Raw genomic sequence first — 25,209 nt, forward strand, 5'->3', positions numbered from 1 at the left:
GGGCGTGGAGCACCCTGGGTGGGGCGTGGAGCACCCTGGGTGGGGCGTGGAGCACCCTGGGTGGGGCGTGGAGCACCCTGGGTGGGGCGTGGAGCACCCTGGGTGGGGCGTGGAGCACCCTGGGTGGGGCGTGGAGCACCCTGGGTGGGGCGTGGAGCACCCTGGGTGGGGCGTGGAGCACCCTGGGTGGGGCGTGGAGCACCCTGGGTGGGGCGTGGAGCACCCTGGGTGGGGCGTGGAGCACCCTGGGTGGGGCGTGGAGCACCCTGGGTGGGGCGTGGAGCACCCTGGGTGGGGCGTGGAGCACCCTGGGTGGGGCGTGGAGCACCCTGGGTGGGGCGTGGAGCACTCTGGGTGGGGCGTGGAGCACTCTGGGTGGGGCGTGGAGCACTCTGGGTGGGGCGTGGAGCACTCTGGGTGGGGCGTGGAGCACTCTGGGTGGGGCGTGGAGCACTGGTTTGGCGTCAGGCTGCTCTCTGTGGGCTTGAACCGCGCTCTGTCTCTTGGCATCAGGCCGCAGCAGAATCCTGTACTCATGGGTCGGGATGTCGTCTATGCTGAGCTGAGGATCCTCAAATCCGAAGAACTCGCCCATGACTGTGTCGGATTCTTCAATGTACAACACATCTCGTTGAGTTGTAGTCATCAAGGACTAAATAATCTCTTAGGGTGGTGCTAACTGCTTGTCGCAGGGTTCTGCGGAGGTTACTTTCAGCTACTGGTCGAAGTTCAGGCATTGTGCTGTCGTTCCAGGTGAAAGAATTGTGTTTTCTTGCTTTAAAATTTTTCCCCCACTATTTTCGGACATTTCCCCTTTAAGTGGATGTGTCCAGGGCCTCTTGACGTCATGATGCTTGTGACGTAGATCGTAGGAATGGATTGCGCATGCGCAAATCGCTTTTCCTTTACTGTGCGCTCTTTGCGCAACTGCGGCTTCTCACGCATGCGCAAAACACTGTTGCCGGTTTGCGTCTTCTTGGGAACTGCGCATGTGCGGCTCCTTGCGCAAGATGGCTGCCAATCAAAACTGCCGTTTGCCTCTGCTGCAAGCCTACCTTTGCCTCGTGGTGAGTATGGGCTCCAGTTTTACCAATTTCTTTTGTGTTTACCTCGCAGTAGTTTTCAAACTTGTCCAGGACTGTCTGGAAGTCTCTCTTGTCCTGCCCTTTGGAGTACTTGAAGGAGTTGAAGATTTCTGTTGCACTTTCACCCACAACGGTGAATAGAAGATCTATCTTCTCAGCATCGGCCATGCCATCTAGGTCGTATGCGACCATGTAAATCTCAAATCCCGGCTTTAATGCACGGCAGTTGGCACCGAGATTGCCATGGTACCCGAGCTGCTGAGGAACCTGAATCTCGGTCATTTTGCCTGGGTGCTGTTGCTGGTAGTCACGGATCTTGCTGAGTTGAACTATATAGATTCAACAGTCACGACTGGTACCATGATGTGTTATGTACTCTGGGAAAACACAGACTGCAACTCGATGCAGCTTTGACCAAAAGATACTCCAGACTTTGAAGTAAGCTCAATGTGATTTATTGAACCATTAGCACAGTTCTCTGAGTTTGACTCTCCTGCTAATCTTGCTATAATAACTCAGTCTAACTAACCAGTCTGCTCTCAGCCACGTGATGGGTTGATGCTTCTGATCTGCCCCTATCCTTCTCTCCAAGTGTCGCCTGTGGAAAGAGCCAGAGCATGTATGCCCTGTCCTTTTATATGGGTTGTGTAATGCCCTCTTGTGGTAATGCCACCACTGGGTGTCTTGACTGCTCATTGGTTGTGGCCTATTCTATGTGCTCATTAGCTGTATGTCTGCATGTCATGACATCTCCAGTGCTCCCTCTAGTGTTTACTTAGTTGTAGTGTATTTACATTAACCCTTTGTGTATACAGTGATGCACATCACCACAAACTCATTCAAGCAAGGGGAAGAGTATTCCATATCACTCCTGACTGGTGCTTTGTAGATGGTGAACAAGCTTTGTGAATTCAGGAGGTGAGTTACTTGCCACAGGATTCCCAGCCTTTGACCTGCTCTTGTAGCCACAGTAATAATATGGCAGGTTTGGTCCAGCTTCTGGTCAATGATAACACCTAGATTGTTGATAAAGGGGTATCAATGGTAATGCCATTGAATGTCATGGGGCGATGGTTAAATGTTTTTCTTCTTGGAGATGGTCATTGCCGGACACTTGTGTGGCATGAATATTGTTTGCCATTTATCAGCCTAATCCTGGATATTGTCCTGGTCTTGCTGCATTTGGACATGGATAGCTTCAGTATTCAAGTCGCAACCCCTCCCTAAAGAACAATTCTGCATGGCCAATCCACCTAACCGGCACATCTTTGAACTGTGGGAGGAAACCAGAGCATACGGAGGAAACCCAAGCAGACACGGGGAGAACGTGCAAACTTCACAGTCACCCAAGGTCAGAATTGAACGCGGGTCCCTGGCACTGTGAGCAGCAGTACTAACCATTTGCCACCGTGCCGCCTTCTCAACCTTGCCCCTCGCCCGAGGTGTGGTGATCCTCATGTTAAATCACCGTTTGTCAGCTCTCTCAAAAGGGGAAAGCAGCCTATGGCAACTTTACTTTTAGTCCTGTATTGTAGCTTTACAAGGTTGACACCATTTTTAGGTATGACTGTTGCTCCTGGCATTCTCTACTGTATTAAATTTTGGGTGGTGGTAATGATCGAAATGGGGATATGCTCGGGCAGGACGTTACAGTTTGAGGTAGAGTACAACTCGGCTGCTGTTGATGGCCCACAGCGCCTCATGGATGCCTAGTGTTGAGTTGCTAGATCTGTTCGAAATGTATCCCATTTTGCACGGTGCTAATGCCACACAGCACAATGAAGGGTATTCTCAATGTGAAGGCGGGGCTTCGTCTCCACAAGAACTGTGTGGTGGTTATTCCTACCAATATGGTCATGGACAGATGCATCCAGGGCAGGCAAATCAGTGAGGATAACGTCAAGTATGTTTTTCCCTCTTGTTGGTTCCCTTATCACTTGCGGCAACCAGTCTATGTCCTTTAGTACTTGGCCTGCTCAGTCTATGGCAATGCTACCGAGTCACTCTTGCTGATGGACATTGAAGTCACCACCCAGAGTACATTTTGCATTCTCAGTGCTTCCTGCAAGTGGTGTTCAACATGGAGTACTAAAGATTCATAAGTGGGGCGGGGGGGTTTCCAGGGCTGCGTTTGCCCTCGACACTTCCGGTAACTAGTTCAATGTAGGGTGGCCCATCTGGTTTCCTTTTTTGGCTTAATACAACGGACTTGCTAGGTCAATTCAGAGGGTATTTAAGAGTCAACTACAAAACTGTGGGTCTGGAGTCAGATGACTTCCTTCCCCTTTAGGGAAGTACATTAGTGAACCAGATGGGTTTTTTTTTTTTATAAATGATAATCGACAATAATTTCATGGTCACTATTAGGCTTTTTTTAGTTCCAGACTTTTTACTTAATTTGATTTTCACCATCTGATATGGTGGGATTCAAAGCCGGGTGCCCTGGACAGTGAAAAAGGATTATTAGCCCAGTTTTTGTTTCAGCATATCTTCAAACCCACACGGTTTCCTTTTTGGGGGGGGGGGGGGGCAAAAGAGAGAAAAAAAAGTGGTAGAAGGACCCCTTAACTGAACCACGTTAGCCTGTTGAACCATGTTATGAATGCTCCTTCCACGGCCAATAAGTCGCAGCATTCCAGAGATCCTGATCCAGTAGTGGGGACTGTGCCACAAGGCATCCTGCTAGCCCAGTGACAAGACCCCTACTTCACCACCTCCCCCTGAGCAGTGAGAAAAGTGTATGTTGATTGGGGATCATCCATATGATTTTGTGTAAGCTACGTTTTACCAACCGGAGAGTCCTCTTTGCACAACCCATTTTCAAAAGGCATTTCAGAAGATTTCACACAAAAGATTAGAGTAAAATAGAATCAGGCAAAACTGAAATAAATCTCTTGGCACCGGATGGGAAATTTGAGAGTTGGAATAAAAGGCACATGTCAGGTTATCAGGAAGAGACTGATGCTGACCTGGTTGCTTCCAGCTCCAATTTATACAGGAAGTGTGATCATTTCTAATATTCCCGATCACTCAGATCTAGAAGGTTCTGCAAACCTTGCACTAAAGAAGCTTTAAGCCTGCACTGAATGGGTAGATTTACAGAACATGATAAGAGTTCAGTAATGCACTCCAGGCACAAGAATATGGTTATCTGGGCTGAGGGAGGAATATTGACCAAGGCATCTGAAGCAGTCACTGATTAATGGAAGGAGACCAATAACGTGGAATACACTGTCAGGAGCCTGTGGATATCCTTTCGACACTTCCATTATTTGATAATTGATGGATGGGAAGGAAAGGAGAGAGAGAGGATATTCCAATGTGATTGATTGGTTGATTGATAGATAATTTGAGGAAAGTGGGAGGGAGACCAGCAGAGCAAATTTCAGATACTTTCTCCGGTCCATATTTCCAATCTCACGTCCGACATTTGTCTGGCATTGCTGGTGACCAATGGGATGCGAGGTGTGGCAGACTCCTAGCCAATGGGATACAATATAAGTAAAGGAACACCAGGCTCAAGGTTCTTATGTTTTCAGTTTCAAGGCAGCTGTGGAGTGAAGAACAGCATCTAGCTGCACCGACTGCAGAACATCACCGGACTGCAAACTCAGGATAAGAGCCCAATGCACGATCACACTAACCACCCTGCCACAATCCAAAATATCACTCTGCATATTGCTGTCAGGGGCCGTTGAATACCCAGAGTCAGGCCCTGACCTAGTCGGACGGTTATCGGGTAACATTCAGCCAGAGTTTGAAGGAGAAGGCCGTGGAATGAGGAGTGGAACTAATTGGAGCTCTCATTGGAAATGCCCCTCTCTGCTGGAAGAATCGTACTACTGATCACTATTTACTGACTTCTACTGAAAAAGGAAGGCAAAATATTCCACTGTCTACCCCCGCCCAGCATCCCACCCCGGGAAAGAGACATACAGATGGACACACACACACAGACGGATAAGGGGAGAAGACACTGCAGTATCAGAGATTACAGGGGGCTGTTACTTCAATGCACCAAAATTACTTGAGCCAAAATGATCCAGAGATTCAAACTAGCTGAACTGAAGTGAGTGAGGTACCTCAATGATGCGGTCTTGAGGCAGCAGTCCAGAATGTTCTGCGGGAGAATCAGGGTCCACGGCCCGGATATACTGGCCAACCTTGGACTTCTCACTGTGCAGGTTGAAGCCATAACCATTGGAGCCTTTCTGTATACGACAGAGACGAGGACGCAGCTCCTTCGGGGCATCAGAAATTTCCTGAAATCACAAGAGCAAATCTCATTACAGCCCGTGTACAGGGAATGGCAGCCTTTGCTCCAAGAGTTGGATTACAGCTCAGTGACCATCCAATAATTATGAGGCAACCTTTGACCCGGACGCAGTAAAAGAAAATTGTAAATTTATAATTTTAAAAAAATGTAAAGTGCCCAATTCTATTTTTACCCAATTAAAGGGTAATTGATCGTGGCCAGTCCACCTACCCTGCACATCTTTGGGTTGTGGGGGTGAGACCCACACAGACACAAGGAGAATGTGCAAACTTCACACGGACAGTGACCCGGGGACGGGATTGAACCCGGGTCCTCGGCGCTAGAAAACTTGTAATTTAAAGATGTCTGCAAAACTTGTAACTGTTTTTAAGAATGTTTGAAAATGAAGCGTTTGCATCAATTGTAAAGGGATCAATTGCAGTTTTCTTGGATAAGAAGAAATGCTGGTCCATGAGAATGGAGCGGTGTGGCTGTCAGACGCAAAGGAAAGCTGCAAGCAGAGGAGCGGGCCAGTGAATGCGATCAGCACACAGATGTAGAAATGAGAAAACAGACACAGGCAGAAAGAGGAATACAGATTTGTGAGGAAAGAGGCCATTTTTTTCCTGGATAAAAATATCTAAAATGTGGAAAGCGACGAGAGTAGCTCGGAGACACTGAAAAACTGGGCATTTTCCCAGAAGTGGGAAACTGGAGACCTGGATGTTATTGGTTGGTCAGTTGAAAAGGAACTCTGGAAGGCATCAGGACAGTTGTGACTCGAGGGAGAGAACTTGAGCAGGCATAACAGGCCAAATGGCCTCTTCCATGATTCTATGACTTCATGTACATTTACAAATATCGCACCTGTGAAACAGAAAGTTGAAAGTGGTTGTCAAATAGGATTCCTGATCCACCCTGCACGAGTTAAGTTATGGAACTGTAACTCAGTAATGCCACATGTCAATTTGGAATGATGTGGGTGTTTGTGGTTGTGTAATACATTCTTGTTTAACTTGCGGCAGTTCGGATTCACTTTAAAGCTTAAAAACTACAAAATGTGGAATTTTGTTGGTACCTTCTTCATTTGGGGATCATTAAGTTAATTTTTATTTCCCCACAGGGATCTAACAACTGTCCAACCACACAGCTCATTAAAGCTGTTTTTTGTATTAAGATCCAGTCACCAAGGTCAAATATATCCCACACTCATTCACCAGCACAAAATCTCTGACACATACACAAAACCCATGATTGGTATCAGGCTGAATTTGAAATGAGGTTGATTTCAGCCTTGCTGGTTTGAAAGATAAAAATACAGGAGAACACAGAAGATCAACAGTCACATCAACCACTTGGGGAGTGACTGAATTCAATGCTCAGTTTCTGACATAAATCAGAACGGTCAAGAATTGTACAAGATAACACTGATCCCCAGAGAGGATGAGAGTCAGATCTCTTTGGAGCAGGCACAAGGAAGTGAGTATGTTTTTCTCTTTCAGTGCTGTTGACACAGGCTGGAACGTTAACCAAAGATCCAAGAATTCTCAGCATGTTAACATGGGGCCAGTTCAAGGGTATCTCAGCAGGAAAGAGATGGTGATGTTTCCTCAGAGATATGCCCACCAACAAATGTCAAGTGTGGGCACTAGGGCAGCACAATCCAGGTTGTTGGCCTTTGCTGTTGTCCAATGAAGTTAAACTAAAGCACACACCTGGCGCTTTACAAAGGAAGAATCTTGGCTTTAGTTTAACAAGGATTAGGACAAAACATTCCAAAGGGCAGTCAGGCTTAGCATCTCCTGAGGTACAACGGCCACTGTGACATTCTGGCACAAACTGCACATTTCAAAAACTTGTGCCTGTGTCGGTACCAAGTAACCACCAGTCTGCTAAAGGAGCCAAGTTCGAAGTAGAGTCTGAGATTATTTACTATAGGAAGCCCTGCTCAACCACACCAGGGAAACTGACCCAGTTCACAACATCACAGAATCTTGCAGCCCAAGAGGTGGCCATTCAGTTCATTGTGTCTGTACTGGGCTCTTTCGAAGAGCTAGCCAATAAATTCCACTGTCCTTCTCTTTCCCAGGCCCCAGCTAATTTCTGCTTTTCCAGTGTAGCTCCAGTTCCCTGGTGGAAGTTGCTACTGAATCTGCTCCAACACTCTTTCAGCTAGTGCATTCCAGGTCACAGCTAATGGTGATTAACCTTGCACAGCGATGGCCCAGGTCCCAATCCAGTCATGTTATCACCGTTAGCTACCCAGTGGTGGAACACCCACAACCAAAACTATCTATACCTCGAGACAAACTAGGAATTGACTTTATAAGGATGGGCACAATGTGGAAAATGACTGTTGAGCCAGAGTTTAGCCAAGGGATCAGCAAACTGCGGCTCTGGAAGCACATTAGTTCATTAAGGACTTGTGCAGCTTCTAACCTAGGTCAATCAAACCCATTTTTCCCCCTCATTACCATTTGTTTGAAAACACAAAGTTACCTAAATGAGTTTCTAATTTAAAAAGACTACCATGCATCTAAAAGTCTTCTTGCCGATTAATATTCCTACAAACAGCTAGAACTTGTAAAAAGTTTAATCACAAAAATACGGGGCGGTACGTGGGTGCAGTGGGTTAGCCCTGCAGCCTCACGGCGCCGAGGTCCCAGGTTCGATCCCGGCTCTGGGTCACTGCCTGTGTGGAGTTTGCACATTCTCCCCGTGTTTGTGTGGGGTTCACCCCCACAACCCAAAGATATGCAGGCTAGGTGGATTGGCCACGCTAAATTGCCCCTCAATTGGAAAAAAATCAATTGGGTACCCTAAAGTGCATAAAAAAAAAAAAAAATAAATAAATAAATAAAAAAAATAAAAAAAATCACAAAAATACAAACTTCTCTCAAAACCTTGTTCAAATCAAAAGTCATAACAAGTTATGTAACATTGCCAAACAAAACGACACCACATGCTATTGCGTTAATGGCTTACATATTTCCCACTAGCAAATTGCAGACACTGATGCTAATTAAACGGCATGTTCATTCTTTCAAAGTTTTAAATCACTATTATGTCTGAGAAAGAGGGGCGGCATGGCGGTGCAGTGGTTAGCACTGCTGCTTCATAGCAGTGAGGACCCAGGTTCGATCCCGGCCCCAGGTCACTGTCCGTGTGGAGTTTGCACATTCGCCCCATGTCTGCATGGGTCTCACCCCCACAACCCAAAGATGTGCAGGATAGTTGGATTGGCCAAGCTAAATAGTCCCTTAATTGGGGGAAAAAATTGGGTACACTAAATTTTTTTAAATATATCTGAGAGAAAGTATCAATTTTCTGTGAAAAGAATCCTTTCAAATGTTATTGATCTTATCCATTAAAAATTGGATTTGATTACTGGATAGATTGGAGAACCTGGGGCTGTTCTCCCTGGGGAAGAGAAGGCCAAGGCTAGATTTGACAGAGGTATTCAGACTGATGTAGAGTCTGGACAGAGTAGATGGGGAGAAATTGTCCCATTCGCAGAAGGATAGAGAACAAGTGGGCACAAGTTTACGGTAAATGACAAAAAAGGAGGCAATGGCAACACAAGGAAAAGCTTCTTTGTGCAGCGCGCGCTTCAGATTCCTCCTAAGAGTGTGGAGGCAGATTGATTAGAGGCTTTCAAAAGAGAATTGGATTATCTGAAGCGAAAAGATTTTCAGGGCTATAAAGAAAGGGCCGATGAACGGCACTGTTGCAGAGAACTGGAAGAGAGAAAATGGGCTGAATGGTTTCCTGCTTTGATTCAATTATTTCACGCATGTTTATGAGCACCAGTGCAAAGGTGTCGCATGCAAACCAGAAATGTGTCACTCATCTAGTTTTTCATTATTATTAGTATTTGACTAACAGCATTGTGACTCCTAGTTATCCTCCTGTTTTTGAGGTTACAGAACCCTGGTCTAGCCCACGTCAAACACCTGACCTGGGACTTCAGGTTGCCACCTCTTGGTTGACATGTTTCTCGAGGCTTCATTGAGTGATCTCCTGTCTCCAGGCACCCTGTCCAATTAGACACCACCTGCAGTCACCCCTCCCCCTGCACACCCATTTTCAATGAATATTTCTGTTCCAAAGAATAGGGAAAAAATATGTTTTTTTAATGACCCAATGATTCTTCTTGCTGGGTTTGATTATAGCGCTGTCCAAGAAGTTCATCCTGCAGACATCAGAAGCACTGGCAAATTCTAATGGAACGGCAAATTTCTTGCTCAGCACAGAGATGTAAAATATTCTATGCTGAAACGCTACACAAGAGCAAACAGGGACTCCGTTTTGGCTGGACTGGCACAAGCAGCATTCTGTTTTATTTCAAGGTTAATATTGGAGTCCCCAGTAAGTGGCATGACTGGGCGAAGGAGGAAAATTCACAGGTTAGGGATTTCTGTAATTCACACAGGAAGATACAGCTATTTGTCCAAGAGAAGCTGTGTGAGGAATCTGCTCACACACAGCCATACAATGAAGCAGGAAATGTATTGGCATAGAGTGGTGGAAACAGGGTGTTGCTCTTGGCTGGACTGAGCTCTCCGCAGTGCCTTTTCTTGTCATTGTTTGCCTGGACTTTATCGAATCGGGAGGATAAATGGAGCTCAGTTCATATGCACACTGATCCCCGGTCACTGGTGATCGCAACGTTGCAATATCTGGCCTGTTTGTAACGTAGACCAGTTACTGATCATGTTATCAACACTGCAGCTAATACTGCAACAACAACTAATTTCTAAAGCACTTTTTTCAGGTAATGAAATGTCCCAAGGTGCTCCACAGGAATATTATAGAACAGGCATGACAACAAGACACAAGGAGATATTAGGTCAGATGACCAAAAGCTTGGTGAAAGAGGCAGGTTTTTAAAATTTGCCAATTAAGGGGAAAATCTAGCGTGGCCAATCCACCTACCGTGCACATCTTTCGGTTATGGGGGTGACACTCACGCAGACAGGAGGAGAATGTGAAAACTCCACATGGACAGTGACCCGGGGCCTGGATCGAGCCCGGGTCCTTGGAGCAGTGAGGCAGCAGTGCTAACCACTGCGCCGCCATGCCGCCCTGAAAAAGGCAGGTTTTGAGGAGCGTCTTAAAAGAGGAAAGTGAAGGGCGGAGGAGGATAGGGAAGAAATGGCAGAGCTTGTGGCTGCAGAAACTGAAGGCACAGCCACCAACGGTGCAGCAATTATAATTGGGGATTCACAAGATTCCAGGAAGAAATTTACTCGATTCAAAGTCAAGGCGGAGCAGAGTTGTGCTGGTTTGAATCCTTACAGCATGTCCCAGTCCCTTTTGTTGACAATTGTGGCCTTGGATTTGATTATTAGTCCCAAACTAGAAGCAGCATGGCTAAGCACCTGTTTCGCCTTCCCATCTGCTTTGGTCCTTTCAGCTCAAAAGGTAATTGACCTTGGCTGGATCATGTGCACTGGGCTTCCTTCAGGTTTACACGGAAGGAAGAAACTTGCATTTAAATAGCACTTTACACGACGGACAGATACTCCAATGCACTATCACAGCCAATCAAGCACTTCTGAGATGTAGCCACTGCCATGGCATAGCAATCGATTTGCACACAGCAAAGTCCCACAAACCACAATATAATAATGGCCAGGTAATCTGTTTTAGTGATGCTGGGTGTGAGATATAGATTAGCCCAGAACACAAGGTAGAACTTCCAAAAGCCACAAGATCTTTCACATCACTTGGCATGGAGGGAATTTGGTGGCAGTTACCATGTGGCAATAGCAATTGGCAGGAACCAGGTGCTGTAGAAACACTGGGCAGGGGCTCATCTCCTGTATCCACACTCTTACGACTGCCTCCCACCCCCATACCATTCCAACCTCCCCAAATGCAGGCACACTATTCCACCATTGTAGGTGGCACAGTGGTTGCAGGGATCACTGGGTGGCGACAGTCAGGATCTGCCAATCTAATCAAATTTTAATGCCTTACTAATCACCTAACCATGTGCCCAGAAATTGGGTTCATGATCAATGGAAAGTTAATAGACAATCTAAGGAATGCCAACAATGCTAATTAGATACAATAACAAATTACAAGATGAGACACGGGGTGGTCAGGTTTGTTGGTGCTGTCTGCAGCAGTGTGAACCTGTGGGTCAGTGCGCATGCTGGCCGATTCAGAAAACACCAGCTGTCACTGAGAATAGTGAGTGTGAATGAGATGCAAATTAGAAACAATCCATAGAATCACATGTCAGACACGCATTCGACCCATCGCACCTCAGTTGGCACTTTGAAAAGAGCTATCCAGTTATCTTTAGCCCCTGCAATTTCTTGGTTTTCAAGTATGTTTCCAATTCCCTTTTGAAAGTCTGCTTCCACTGACATTTCATGCAGCACCTTCCAGACCTCAACAACTCAGTGTTAAAAACTTCTTCTCCCCATTATTACTAATTACCCAAATTTGTCTCCTCCTGTTCAAATTCTCCTGTCACTGGAAAACGTTTCTCCTTATTTACTCAAAATCCTGAATAATTTTGAACACCCAAATTAAAATGTCCCTTTAGCTCTCTGTACTGTGGGGAACAATCCCTGCATCTCCAGATAATGGAGGTCCTTCACTCCTGGTAAATCTCCACTGCACCATCTCTATACTCTAGACATCCTTCCTGATGTAGGTTTTCCAAAATTAAACACAAAAAGCATGAGCTGAGGCCTAACCAGTACTTTATAAAGAGTTAGCATAACTTCCTCTCTTTTGTACTCTATTCATAAGGAAAAGCTTTTCCCCCTCTGCATTCTCTGCACAATCCACTCCAACCCACTCACCATCCTGACTTTGAAATATATCGGTGCTCCTTCACTGTCGCTGGGTCAAAATCCTGGAACACCCCCTCTAACTGCACTGTGGGTGTACCTACACCACAGGGACTGCAGCGTCTCAAGATAGCAGCACTTAGGGATGGGTAATAAATGTTGGCCTAGCCAGCGATGACACCTGCATCCCAGAGTGAATAAAATCAACTTTTGTTATCTTCAGACACCCTGCGCCTGAGCCTGTAGCCCCTTTAAAATTCTACCTTTTATTTTATTGCATTACACCAATTTGCTTACCAAAAAAGGTATCACTTCCCGCTGCTAAATTTCATCAGCCACATGTCTGCACATTTCACCAGTTTGTCTATGTATTGGTGAAGTCTGTTAGTACCCTGCTGCTTACTAACATTGCCAAGTGTTGTACCATCTACACATTTTGAAATTATGCCCTTTATACCAAAGTGCAGGTCATTAATCTGCTGGTTCTAATACCAATCCCTGGAGAACATCACTGTATCCTGCCCTCCAGTACAAAAAACTCACTCACCATCACTCCCTGCTTTCACATAACCACTGTCCCTTTAATCCCATAAACTTTATTTGCTAACAAGATTATCTAATGCTTCATAAATGCTTTTCAAAAGTCCATATACACATCAACCATACTGCCTTCATTAATTGTCTGCATTGATACATCAAAAATGGAATGGGTATACATTTTGCATTTTAATTGTTTAACTAATTAAACTAGACAAGATGAATAAAAGATTAATAAATGAGATGAAACATGTTAAGTCATTTTCACCATCGAAGGGTGAGGGATATGTACTCTGGTCAGCATTTCAAATACTGGGGGCATAGGTTTAAGGTGAGAGGGGCAAAGTTTAGAGTAGATGTACGAGGCAAGTTTTTTACGCAGAGGGTAGTGGGTGCCTGGAACTCACTACCGGAGGAGGTAGTGGAAGCAGGGACGATAGGGACATTTAAGGGGCATCTTGACAAATATATGAATAGGATGGGAATAGAAGGATACGGACCCAGGAAGTGTAGAAGATTGTAGTTGAGTCGGGCAGTATGGTCGGCACGGGCTTGGAGGGCCGAAGGGCCTGTTCCTGTGCTGTACATTTCTTTGTTCTTTGTTCATAACTCTGCAGCAAGTTGCATTATTGTGGCAAATGCTAACAAAAAATATCAGAGCTTCATCCAGCAAGTTTTCAGGAGTATTGAGGCTTTCAATCTGACAATGGGGAATTCTAAAGAATCCCAGTGGGAATATGCCATTGTTGGAGTCAAGCAGGAGTTACTTTGTTCTGCATCAAATCACGCTCAAACAAACCTGGGCCCATTTGACACAATGGAGACTATCAAAAATAGAAAGTATTTATTTTCCCAGCGCTAACAGGCTCTGAGAGTCAAGAGGGGTACCCTGATAGAGCTCTTTATGATAGTCAGGGAGAGATGATTGATACTAGGTTAAATCTTTGGTATAGTAATCATACATTACATTCATAAAAGGAAGTAAAGGAGATTGGAGAAATACTATATCCACAAGGCATGGGCAGAATGTGAGAAAACATAAGTTCCATCCAAGATTTGATTTATTATTGTCACATGTATTAGTATACAGTGAAAAGTATTGTTTCTTGCATGCTGTACAAACAATGCATTCTATACATAGGGAGGGAAGGAGAGACTGCAGAATATAATGTTAGAGTTATAGCAAGGTGTAGAGAAAAGATCAACTTAATACGAGGTAGGTCCATTCAAAAGTCTAATGGTAGTAGGGAAGCAGCTGTTCTCGAGTCGGTTAATACCTGACCTCAAACTTTGGTATCTTTTTCCTGACGGAAGAAGGTGGAAGAGAGCATGTCCGGGGTGTGTGGGGTCCTTAATTATGCTGGCTGCCTTCCTGAGGCAGTGGGAATTATAGACAGAGTCAATGGATGGGAGGCTGGTTTGCGTGATGGACTGGGCTACATTCACAACCTTGTGTAGTCTCCTGCGGTCTTGGGCAGAGCAGGCTCCATACCAAGCTGTGATACAACCAGAAAGAATGCTTTCTATGGTGCATCTGTAGAAGTTGGTGAGGGTCGTAGCTGACATGCCAAATTTCCTTAGTCTGCTGAGAAAGTGGAGTTGCTGGTGGGCTTTCTTAACTATAGTGTCGGCATCGGGGGACCAGGACAGGTTGTTGGTGATCTGTACACCTAAAAACCTGAAGCTCTCGACCCTTTCTACTTCGTTCCCATTGATGTAGACAGGGGCATGTTCTCCACTACGCTTCCTGAAGTCGATGACAATCTCCTTAGTTTTGTTGACATTGAGGGATAGATTATTGTCGTCGCACCAGTTCACCAGATTCTCTATCTCATTCCTGTACTCTGTCTCGTCATTGTTTGAAATCCGACCCACTACGGTGGTGTCATCAGCAAATTTGAAAATCGAGTTGAGGGGAATTTGGCCACACAGTTATAGGTGTATAAGGAGTATAGTAGAGGGCTGAGGACACAACCTTGTGGGGCACCGGTGTTGAGGATGATCGTGGAGGAGATGTTGTTGCCTATCTTCACTGATTGTTGCCTGTGGGTTAGAAAGTTCAGGATCCAGTCGCAGAGGGAGAAGCCGAGGCCAAGGCCACGGAGTTTGGAGCTGAGTTTCGTAGGAATGATGGTGTTGAAGGCTGAGCTGTAGTCGATGAATAAGAGTCTGACATAGGTGTCTTTGTTATATAGGTGTTCCAGGGTAGAGTGCAGGGCCATGGAGATGGCGTCTGCTGTGGACCTGTTGCAGCGGTAGGCAAACTGTAGTGGATCAAGGCAATCCGGGAGGTTGGAGTTGATTCGTGCCATGACTAACCTTTCGAAGCACTTCATGATGATGATGATGATGGATGTCAGAGCCACTGGACGATAGTCATTAAGGCACGCTGCTTGACTTTTTTTGGTACAGGGATGATGGTCGTCTTCTGGAAGCAGATAGGGACCTCAGATTGTTGTAAAGAAAGGTTGAAGAAGTCTGCAAATGTCCCCGCCAGCTGATCCGCGTAAGACCCGAGTGTTCATCCGGGTACACCATCCGGGCCAGTGGCTTTCTGTGGATTGACCTTCTAGAAGGCTGCTATGACGTCTGCAGTGGTGATCTCAGATACAGGTTCATCCGTGGCTTCTGGGGTGGAGGGCTCGCTCTCGCTGACCTCTTGCTCAAAGCAGGCATAGAATGCGTTGAACTCATCAGGGAGGGGTGCGTTGGAGCAGACGATTTTACATGCCTTCATCTTGTAGCCCGTTATGTCTTGCAGACCTTGCCATAGACGGCAGGGATCAGTGTGGCTAGCCTGGGACTCAAGCTCAGTCTGGTACTGTCTTTTGGCATCTTTGATGGATTTCTTTAATCATATCTAGCTTTCTTGTAGAGGTCAGGGTCACCTGACTTGAACGCCTCAGACCTAGACTTCAGCAAGCAGTGGATATCCCTGTTCATCCATGGTTTCCGGTTGGGAAACACGGGGATTTGCTTCTTTGGCACACAGTTTAGCAATTCTTTTAACAGTGTACTAGTGGCTTTGATGGGATAAATAAAAATATTAAAGGCTAGGGAGACTGAGGGGGAGAGGGATTAAACTATCAAAGGGTGTAGGGAGCGAGGGGCAGAGAGACTACAATGGGTGTGATATTGAAGAGTGGGATTAGATTGGGCGAGATAGTGAAGAGTAGGGTTGAGTGAGGTGGAGAGCAGGAATTAGACGGTGGGGTATTGAGGGTTGGGAGAGTGAATATAGGGCGAGATATTGAAGGGTAGGCGGTGTGAGGTAGCGAGTGGAGTTAGAGTGGTTTGCTCAAATGAGATTATATAATTCCATTATACAATATAATTGTATGTCTTGTCAGAATGAACTGACAGAAGCTATATAGACCCAAAGCATCAACTCTTGTTTTTCCCTTCACAGATGCTGCTAATTCTGCTAAACATTTTGTTGTTTCAGATTTACTTTTATAATTCTATCCAAACCTTTTTCAGATTAAACCATGTTTTTTTTTTAAACAAGGGCCAAAAATGTGGTCAATCAAAGTACTGATAATGTGACCTAAAAACAAAAGAAGACATCCCAGTTTATAAATACTTTCATTCAAGGCCAAAGGCCATGGTTCAGTTGGAACATTTCCCTTTCCCCAGGCACAGCCCCTGGAACCAAAGCAACAGTGTGACAATCCATCCTTTCTTCGCTGTTCCCTTTTGCTAATGAGCATCATGAGTCTGTGTCACGATTCCAGATGCTCAGATTCCCATAACTGGACTGAATTCAAGATTTCGCATGAACTACAGATTCACAGGACAATCTGTAACGTGACACTCGGGTCATTCTCAACATTGCACTCCTGCTGCGGTTTTATCATTTTGAATAAACAAAACCCTGCGATGTTGACAAACTCACTCCGACTCCAGTAAAGCATCTCACTGGTTAATGGTCTTCAGCAGAACGCCCATCCCTTCGCTGCCTCACTCCTGATTTCTTGCTGTTTGTTTTTAAGAATCCTTTCAATATCAAAACAATGTCCAACTGGTTCCATTGCGGGACTCCCAGACTAATCCCACTGCTGCTCCTTCAAATATTTATCAAACTCTCCCTCAAAATTATGCAGGGATTTTTCCCCCCCCCCCTTCTTCTGGACCATTTCCTCTGTATTCACAAGTCTCTCCATAGATCTATAGATTCTCAGCCATGGTCTCATTACACCGAAAGGCTTAAAGACGTACTGACATTTCAAATTGCTCTAGTCCTAACCCCTCCCCCATTGCGAAACTGCAACTTCAAGGACATCAAGGAGAAAAAGCAAAAATAATTTCCACACAAGGTGGCAGGCTGCCTCAGCTTGTTCAGGCCCAAGTCAGGAGAGGAGTACTTAATCTAGGTTGGTTCTTCAAGTGGGTGCTGAGGGGCCCTGCTGCGCTGTCCAAATGAGTCATTAAATCGAGGATCTGTCTGCCTGCTCAGGTGGCACTGTTTGAGGGTCAAGTAGGGATATCTGCTGGCATCTTGGCCAATATTCTTCCTTCAACCAAAAATAGATTAACTGGTCGGTTACCTCATCACCATTATTGGAAGCTGCCTATTCAGCAGTTAATTTGCATACTTGGCCTACAAATCAATGACTGTTGTTGTGAAGCCCTTTGAATCATTTGAAAACACGAGAGGAAAGAAAAGTTTGTTCTTTCACCTCTCCTGCATGCATTAATTAGTGCAATCCTTATCCCACCCCACATTCAAGTTAATTCCACGGTTAACTGAGCAGATCCCACTCCAAACTGGATTCAAACCCGTTGGTGGATTAGAAAGGCAGATTCAGATTCTCATTTCCCCGTGACCTGCCGACACTCGCAGGATCAGCCAGCAAATGTTGATTGTAGGTGTACGAATACAGAGCTAGTAATAGTCACACAAAGAAAGGCTTGGAACCGAGTTTGTGCCAGACTTCCCAGGCTTTATTCCTTTTGGCAATGAGGGAACTGGAACAAGGGAAGCTGTCCTACTTCACATTCCAGCTAAACTTGGAATCACATCAAAGCCACGAAGAGCCTTTCATTAAACTCTTAGCCTTCAGTCTCCTGTACAAGCTGCACTCCCATTAGGGTAGTGCCCACCCTCTAAAAACCACATGTGGGCTTGGACTGTGTCAACTCAGTTGTGAAGGTTAGTGTGCACATAGACAGAAAGTGGCAGCTTTGATTTTTGGTCAGCGCAGAGCTCATGGACATTATTCAGGGGAGGAAAACTAGCCTTAATGATGTTTCACACTTCTGACAGTAACAGCACGTGTAGCTACTGGGTGAGTATCACATTTCCACTGTCGTCAAACAACTTGAATAACTCTCTCACCATCCAGGCCCACACACCTTCATGCAGTAGCAGAGGGTAACTGATAAACGTAGAATCTTTGCAGAATCGGAATCCACATCTCCCGAGTGGACAATGGGGAAGGTTGACAAAAGATCCCCATTTTCAAACTTGCATGTAGGGCCAACGGAACAGAGGAACCCTCAGGGTCGGTTCTGTCATTCAATTAGGCCATGACTACTTGTCACCCCAATTCAGTCCACCTATCCAAGTTCCATCCCTTAACCCCCTTGCCTAAGGAACACCCATCAATCTCAAGTCAGAAAATTTTAAATTGTCACCCAAAATCTTTGGGAGAGTTCCAGATTTCCTCTTCCCTTTGTGCGAAGTGCTTCCTGACGTCACCCCTGAATGGCCTGCTCTAATTTGAAGGTTCTGCCCAATCCACAACAGTCAACACATAGCCTCTGTCTGATTGCGTGCATGTGGATTTTTATAAAGAATGTATTGAACATGTACCCAGTGTTTTAATTTGCCTCTTGGTGGGGATTTGGATGAATTCCAGCTTTGAAAGTAGTTTTACATTGAAGCCCAAAGGCAGTGACTCACCAGCCAAGTGTCCCAGAAAACAGGGGAAATCCATTAAATTCTGATCACTATAAAATCTTTGACATGCAGAAAACATGTTACTGCATGTGAGCAGGACCAGCAAAATAGGAACTTAAAGCAGCTCAGTACAAACGCAGCTCAATACAAACATTTCTTGGTTCAATTACTAATTTTCTTTGGAGTGTGATGTGGTCACCAGCTGCGTATGTTCACCAATTTCTGAATGGAGGTCAACAATTTAATTGTGGAATTGGAAAGGGAGAATGAAGATAGGAAATTGTCGAGAATAGACACAGGATAGAAAAAAAGTATTGCTGGTGAGACCAAAAGGACACACACAGGTTAATAAGTCCCAGAGAGGATATTAAATGTTAATCCCCAATATGCTACATATCACACCACACAGCTCATTCAATTATAGTTAGCAACTTGCACCCGGAATTAATGTCTCGGTTACTTCTCTGGGAGAGGATTAGCTTTGTTGTATAGACCTCCAACATCCTGGCTTCAGCTCAGAGGTGTTGTGGTCCAGGTGCAGCAAACCCAACATCAAGTGCACACGGACCTAAAACATTTAAGAAAGAAAAAAAAGGCCTTTAGAATGAACTCAGCCAGTTACAACGATGGGCCAAGGAAACCAAGCTTTTAAATTAAAGACAGCAATCTTAACAACTGCAAGATGGGCACAGCTCATTTCAACTGATAAAGCTCAAGGTCTTGGTTGAGATCTTGTTGGGCCTCGCGTTGTAAAGCCCTCAGCAATTCCCTCGCCCTGTAAAAACTTCAGCAATTTCATGGATGCAAACACAAAATGAATAGTGAAACCTATAACCTCCTGTTGGGCCAAAGCTCAGGCCCTTCGATGGAATTGGCTCCACCGTTGACAGCAACTCAGGCCGAGTGATCTGGTATAGCCTTCAGCTGGGAAATGGGTGTTGATCGCTGCCAGCACACACCAAGTTCACAAGATCAGGACAAACAGCTATTCTACCTGAATCCTCCCATCATTCCCCTTGGGCTATCACCATTCAAAATAAAAGGATAAATTGGTTGCGCAGATCGATGTAAAGGGGTATGATTAGTTGGGATTACGGAGACATAGTTCCAAGGCGACCAAGGATGGGAACTAAACATAGAGGGCTATTCAGTTTTTAGAAAGGACGGACGGAAAAGGTGGTGTGTGTTGCATTGTTGATTAAATAAGATATTGATACAATATGGAGGAAAAATATTAGCACAGATGTGGTGGAATCATATGGGTCGAGTAAGAAATACCATGGGGCAAAATAAATTCATACGGGGTGGTACAAAGACCACCAAACTGCAGTGGTAATGTTGAGAATAGCATTAGACATGAAATCAGAGATGCATTTAGTAAAGGAACATTGGTGATTATGGGTGACTTTAATCTGCATATAGATTGGGCGAATCAAGTTATTCACAATACAATAGAGGAGGAATTTCTGGAATGTATACGAGATGGTTTTCTGGACCTGTACATTGAGAAACCAACAAGGAAACAGGCCATCTTTGACTGGGTGCTGTGCAATGAGAAAGAATTGGTTGACAATTTAGTTGAGAGAGAACCCTTGGGGATGAGTGACCATACGATAGAATTCTTTACCAAGGTGGATAGTGAGGTAGTTGATTCTGACACCAGGGTCCTAAATCTCAAAAAAGGTAATTATTTTTTCCAATTAAGGGGTAATTTATCGAGGCCAATCTCAGTGTGCCAATAAAGGGAATTATAATGGTATGAGGCACGAGTTGGCTATGATGGACTGGGAAACATTACTGAAAGGAAGGACAATGGACAGGCAATGGCAGGCGTTCAAGGAATGAATAGTGAACTCCAAAAATTGTTTATTCCTTTTTGGTGCAAGAGTAGAAAGAGAACGGGGCAGCACGGTGGCGCAGTGGGTTAGCCCTGCTGCCTCACGGCGCCGAGGTCCCAGGTTCGATCCCGGCTCTGGGTCACTGTCCGTGTGGAGTTTGCACATTCTCCCAGTGTTTGCGTGGGTTTTGCCCCACAACCCAAAGGCGTGCAGACGAGGTGAATTGGTCACGCTAAATTGCCCCTTAATTAGAAAAAAAAATGAATTGGGTACTCTAAATTTATTTTTAAAAAGGAGTATTCCAAGCAAAACATTGGAATAAATGGGTCTTTTTCCGATTGGCAGACAGTGACTAGTGGAGTACCGCAGGGGCCTGTGCTAGGATCCCAACTGTTCACTTATATATTAATGATTTGGATGAGGGAACTAAATATATTATCTCCTTTGGTGTGATGGTGAGCTGTGAGGAGGATGCAGAGATGCTTCAGCGGGATTTGGACAGGCTGAGTGAGAGGGCATATGCATGCCCGATGCAGTATAATGTGAGGTTATCTGCTTTGGTAGCAAAAAATAGGAAGGTAGATTAATAGGAAGACAGATTATTACTTGAATGGGTGTAAATTGAGAGAAGTGGATATTCAGCGTGATCCTGGTGTCCTCATGCATCAGTCGCTGAAAGTAAGCGCACAGGTACAGCAGGCACTAAAGGTGGCAAATGCTATGTTGACCTTCATTTTCTTTTAAATATTTTTATTCTCCTCCTTTTTCACATTTTCTCCCAAATGTGCACCCACCATCAATAAACAATAATCAGTAACGAATATAATGTCAATCCCCATATCAATAACAACGATCCCATCCTCCCACCAAACCCCAAACATTATCCCGCATGTTAACATAAACAAACGACAAAAAAGAATCAGGAATCACCCATAGTCACCATGTTGACCTTCATAACGAAAGGATTTGAGTTTAGGATTAGGGATGTTTTACTGCTATTGTATAGGGCATTGGTGAGGCCACACCTGGAGTATTGTGTGCAGTTTTGATGTCCTTATCTGAGGAAGGATGTTCTTGCTATGGAGAGACTGCAGCAAAGGTTTACTGGGCTGATTCCTGGGATGGCAGGACTGTCGGATGAGGAGACTAAATTGGTTAGGATTATATTCATTGGAGTTTAGAAGAGTGAGAGGGGATCTCATAGAAACTTAATCTAACAAGATTAGACAGGGTAGCTTCAGAAAGAACATTCCCAATGGTGGGGGAGTCCATAATTAGGGGTCATAATGAGGGGAGGAGAAATTTCTTCACGCAGAGAGTGGTGAATCTGTAGAATTCATTACCACAAAAAGTAGTTGAGGTCAAAGTGTTGTGAAATTTCAAGAAAGAATCAGATATTGCTCTTGGGGCTAAAGGGATCAAAGGACAGGAGGGGAAGGGAGGATCAGGGTATTGAATTTGATGATCATAATGAATGGCGGCGCAGGCTCAAAGGGCCGAATGCCTCCTCCTGCTTAGATTTTCTATACATGATTCGATGTTGATTTAAAGGCGGCCAATATGAAGCCCTCAACCTTCATTCCTGATAGCCCCCCCCATGCATCTGCTCCAACCAAAGAAATATTTTCTGAACTCTTCAGAAACCTTCACCAGCGTTCTTTGACATGGCTCCTCATGAACATCCAAAGCTTTGTTCCATATTAACTTGTGTTATCTGGCCAAGGGCTTTAGATATCTCTACATCTGGCCTTATCTGGTGGATCCTTCAAGCTCATCATCAACATCAAAGATCAGTTGCACCATCTCCAGGGCCTAACGACCGCTGCATATCATCACAACTGGGGATGCAAATAAATCCTGCTATCTGGTTTGACTCAACTCTCAGCACTTTCCTGTGACTTCTAATTCTTGTGATCTTGTAGTATTCAGGCAAGTGTCAGTCTAGGTCTGGCCCTACTTTCTTAACCAGGGAATAGATGCAACTGGTATTTTTAATTCCAATTTACACAGTGTCTTGTGTTTGTGGATACGGAGCACGGAGCTAGCTACATAATAACATTCACAAATCCCCCTTTTCAACCCTGGGTCAGGGAGACTACTTATTTACACAAGGAGGAGAAATCTCAAACAACAGATCCAGAGAGTGATTCTGACAATATCACCTCTTAATCTAACTACCTTCTACTACATACCCTTAACTAGTCACTAATCTCCCAGAAAGTCAGCACCCCTGATACTCACTGACCTTTGGAAAGGAAAGAGGCTTGAACATTTTGCCATTCCTTGTTCCCCTTACCAAAGCACTATTGTGTTCATAGCAAGGCCAGAATATGTCTATTAATTACATATTGACTGTTCCATTATAAACTCTGCCAATGACATCAGTTATTAATTACACTGTTACTCTTGTCCTTCTCAGTGACGGAGGTCTGTGGTGTGGTGGTGGTGCCTGCACTGTCCGAGTAACTTCAAATGAATTGCTACAGTGAATCCTATGATGACTTCATCACAAGAGCCCATGTTCTCTACATCTTTTTTAAAATTCTTTCAAGGAATGGCAATGTCGCTTGCTTGGCCAACATTCATTGCTCATCCCCAACTGCCCTCAAGTTGGTGATGAGCCGCCTTCTTGATCCCCTGCAGCCCATGTTGGTGTGCTGAACAGCATGTTGGGAATTCTTATCAATAATAATGAATACTCATGACCAAGTACAAGAACAATCCAATTGGTCAGAATTAAAGCTCGCAACTGGGTCATCAGAGCACAAAGAACTTCAATTTCTACTGGACACAGATGTCCCACTGGCTCTCACCAAATCACTGCTACAATTCAGCAGCTGTTAGTGGCAGGTGGTGCAGTTTACCCCAAGCCCTATAACTGCTGCCACTTTTTCCATACTTCCAAACTAACCCAAATCACCCAAAGCCATGCTTCCAAACTAACCCCAATCACCAAAGGTTGGGGACAGGGCCCAATGGTTCCGCCAGCTCAGCCAAGGAGATACTCCTGGCATCGACAAGAGCAACTAGTCATGAGTATCAAACTATTGAATGGCGTTTGCCCTCATATCAAAGCAGATTCGATGCCCATCCAAGGTCCAGCCACAAAGGACCCAGCTGAGCGGAATCCATATTATTCCTATTTTTAAACAACAGAGTTAGAACTGTAAACCAGTACTACCCTTTAAATGTTAAGGACTTTAAGCTAATGATATTAACACCTATCCATTCCCACTCAATAGTTTTAAAATCAGACCGAACAAAAGGTGTACAACATTTACGTGCATCAGGTTAATTGGATTTTGTCCTACAGTAAATTTAAATTAAAATTGGTTGGGCGGCACGGTGGCGGTGGTTAGCACTGCTGCCCGCAGCGCTGCGGGACCGGGTTCGATTCCGGCCCCGGGTCACGTGGAGTTTGCACATTCCCCCGTGTCTGCGTGGGTTTCACCCCCACAACCCAAAGATGTGCAGGCTAAGTGGATTGGCCATGCTAAATTGCCCCTTAATTGGGAAAATAAAAGAATTGGGTACTCTAAATTTATTTTTAAAAAGTTAAAATTGGTGGTGACCAATTCAGACCAGAGCATCGAGCATCTGTTGTAAAGGAACCTTGTAACCGAGTCTCACAGTCAGCAAGGCTCACGTTTTAACCTGAATTTAATGGAAGTGGCAGTTGGGAGTTGACGGTCGGTCCCACACCTCGGTTAAAAATAGGAATAATATGGATTCCACTCAGCTGGACCCCGTGTGGGTGGACATTAAATTTGCTTTGATATGGGGGCAAATGCCATTCAATAGTTTGACACTTATGTCTAGTTGCTGTGGTCAGAGGAGGAGTTACACAGGTTGCAGGTTTGTCCTTGCCCACTCGATCGTGGACGGACAGGTTAATTGGTCAATAAACCCAGATGGCCCCGATTTCCAGTTCCAAACTTCCTACTCGGAGCTAGTACACATTGTTCTGCACAGGTACCAGCAGAACATCTTGTTGCTCATGGAGCTGCTCGGTTTAATTCGTAGTGTGCTGCATCACCAGGCAGACTACAAGGCCCTTTCCTTCTGCCCAGGTCAAAGGGTTGGGTCAACCTGGCACAGTGACTGACCAATGAGAGCAAATCAGGTTCACTGGAGCAGTGACTGATAGCTGGCCAGGAGGAAATCTCAGCTCAGTTGCAGCACTTCAAACCCAATGACCAGGCTCGAAGGAGTGTTTTAAAATCATATGGCAGCTGCTTATTACAGCAAAGGAATTCAAGGCCAATTTGATCGGGGTGTTCAAGATAATGAAGGAACGGGACAGAGTAGCTTGAAACAGACTTTCTTTACAAAGTTTTAGAGCAGGTAAAAGTTTATTTCAGCCTTGAGGTTTGGGAGACTGTTGAGTTAAATACTAAAGATATTGACTGAAGCAGAGATTTAAGAGTTCATTGGATAAAAGAATAAAGGGATATTGGAACTCAAAATATAATCACCATTCCTGCATCACCGCTGTGTCAAAACCCTGGAGCTCACTGCAACCCAACACTTTGGGAACACCTTCACTGCGTTAAGGTTACAGTAAATAAACTGCATCCAGGGAGAGAACTTGGTTTTTTTTAAATGAAGCAAAACCACATCTCAAGTTCTAATGGACGGTCATCGACCTGAAACTTAACTTTTTCTCTCCACAGTTGCTACCAAAACTGCTGAACATTTCCAGCACTTTGTTTTTATTAATTTAAACCACATATTGGTTCAACATCTTGATTCAACAAGATTGTGTGGAAAGGAATATTCAGAT

The 25,209-nt window shown here is 44.8% G+C and overlaps 1 protein-coding gene across 1 annotated transcript in view; it reads right to left on the reverse strand.

Annotated features, from left to right (window-relative positions):
• The window catches only part of LOC140395446 (Na(+)/H(+) exchange regulatory cofactor NHE-RF1-like), a 132,643-nt gene that overhangs the window by 49,883 nt on the left and 57,551 nt on the right, over positions 1 to 25,209 (reverse strand). Inside the window, exon 2 of the mRNA XM_072483212.1 lies at positions 5,168 to 5,347. Within this exon, the coding sequence (XP_072339313.1) occupies positions 5,168 to 5,347 (180 nt within the window). The remainder of the gene's footprint in view (positions 1 to 5,167; positions 5,348 to 25,209) is intronic.

The sequence above is a fragment of the Scyliorhinus torazame genome, chromosome 18 (assembly GCF_047496885.1).
Source record: "Scyliorhinus torazame isolate Kashiwa2021f chromosome 18, sScyTor2.1, whole genome shotgun sequence".
Classification (NCBI taxonomy): Eukaryota; Metazoa; Chordata; class Chondrichthyes; order Carcharhiniformes; family Scyliorhinidae; genus Scyliorhinus; species Scyliorhinus torazame.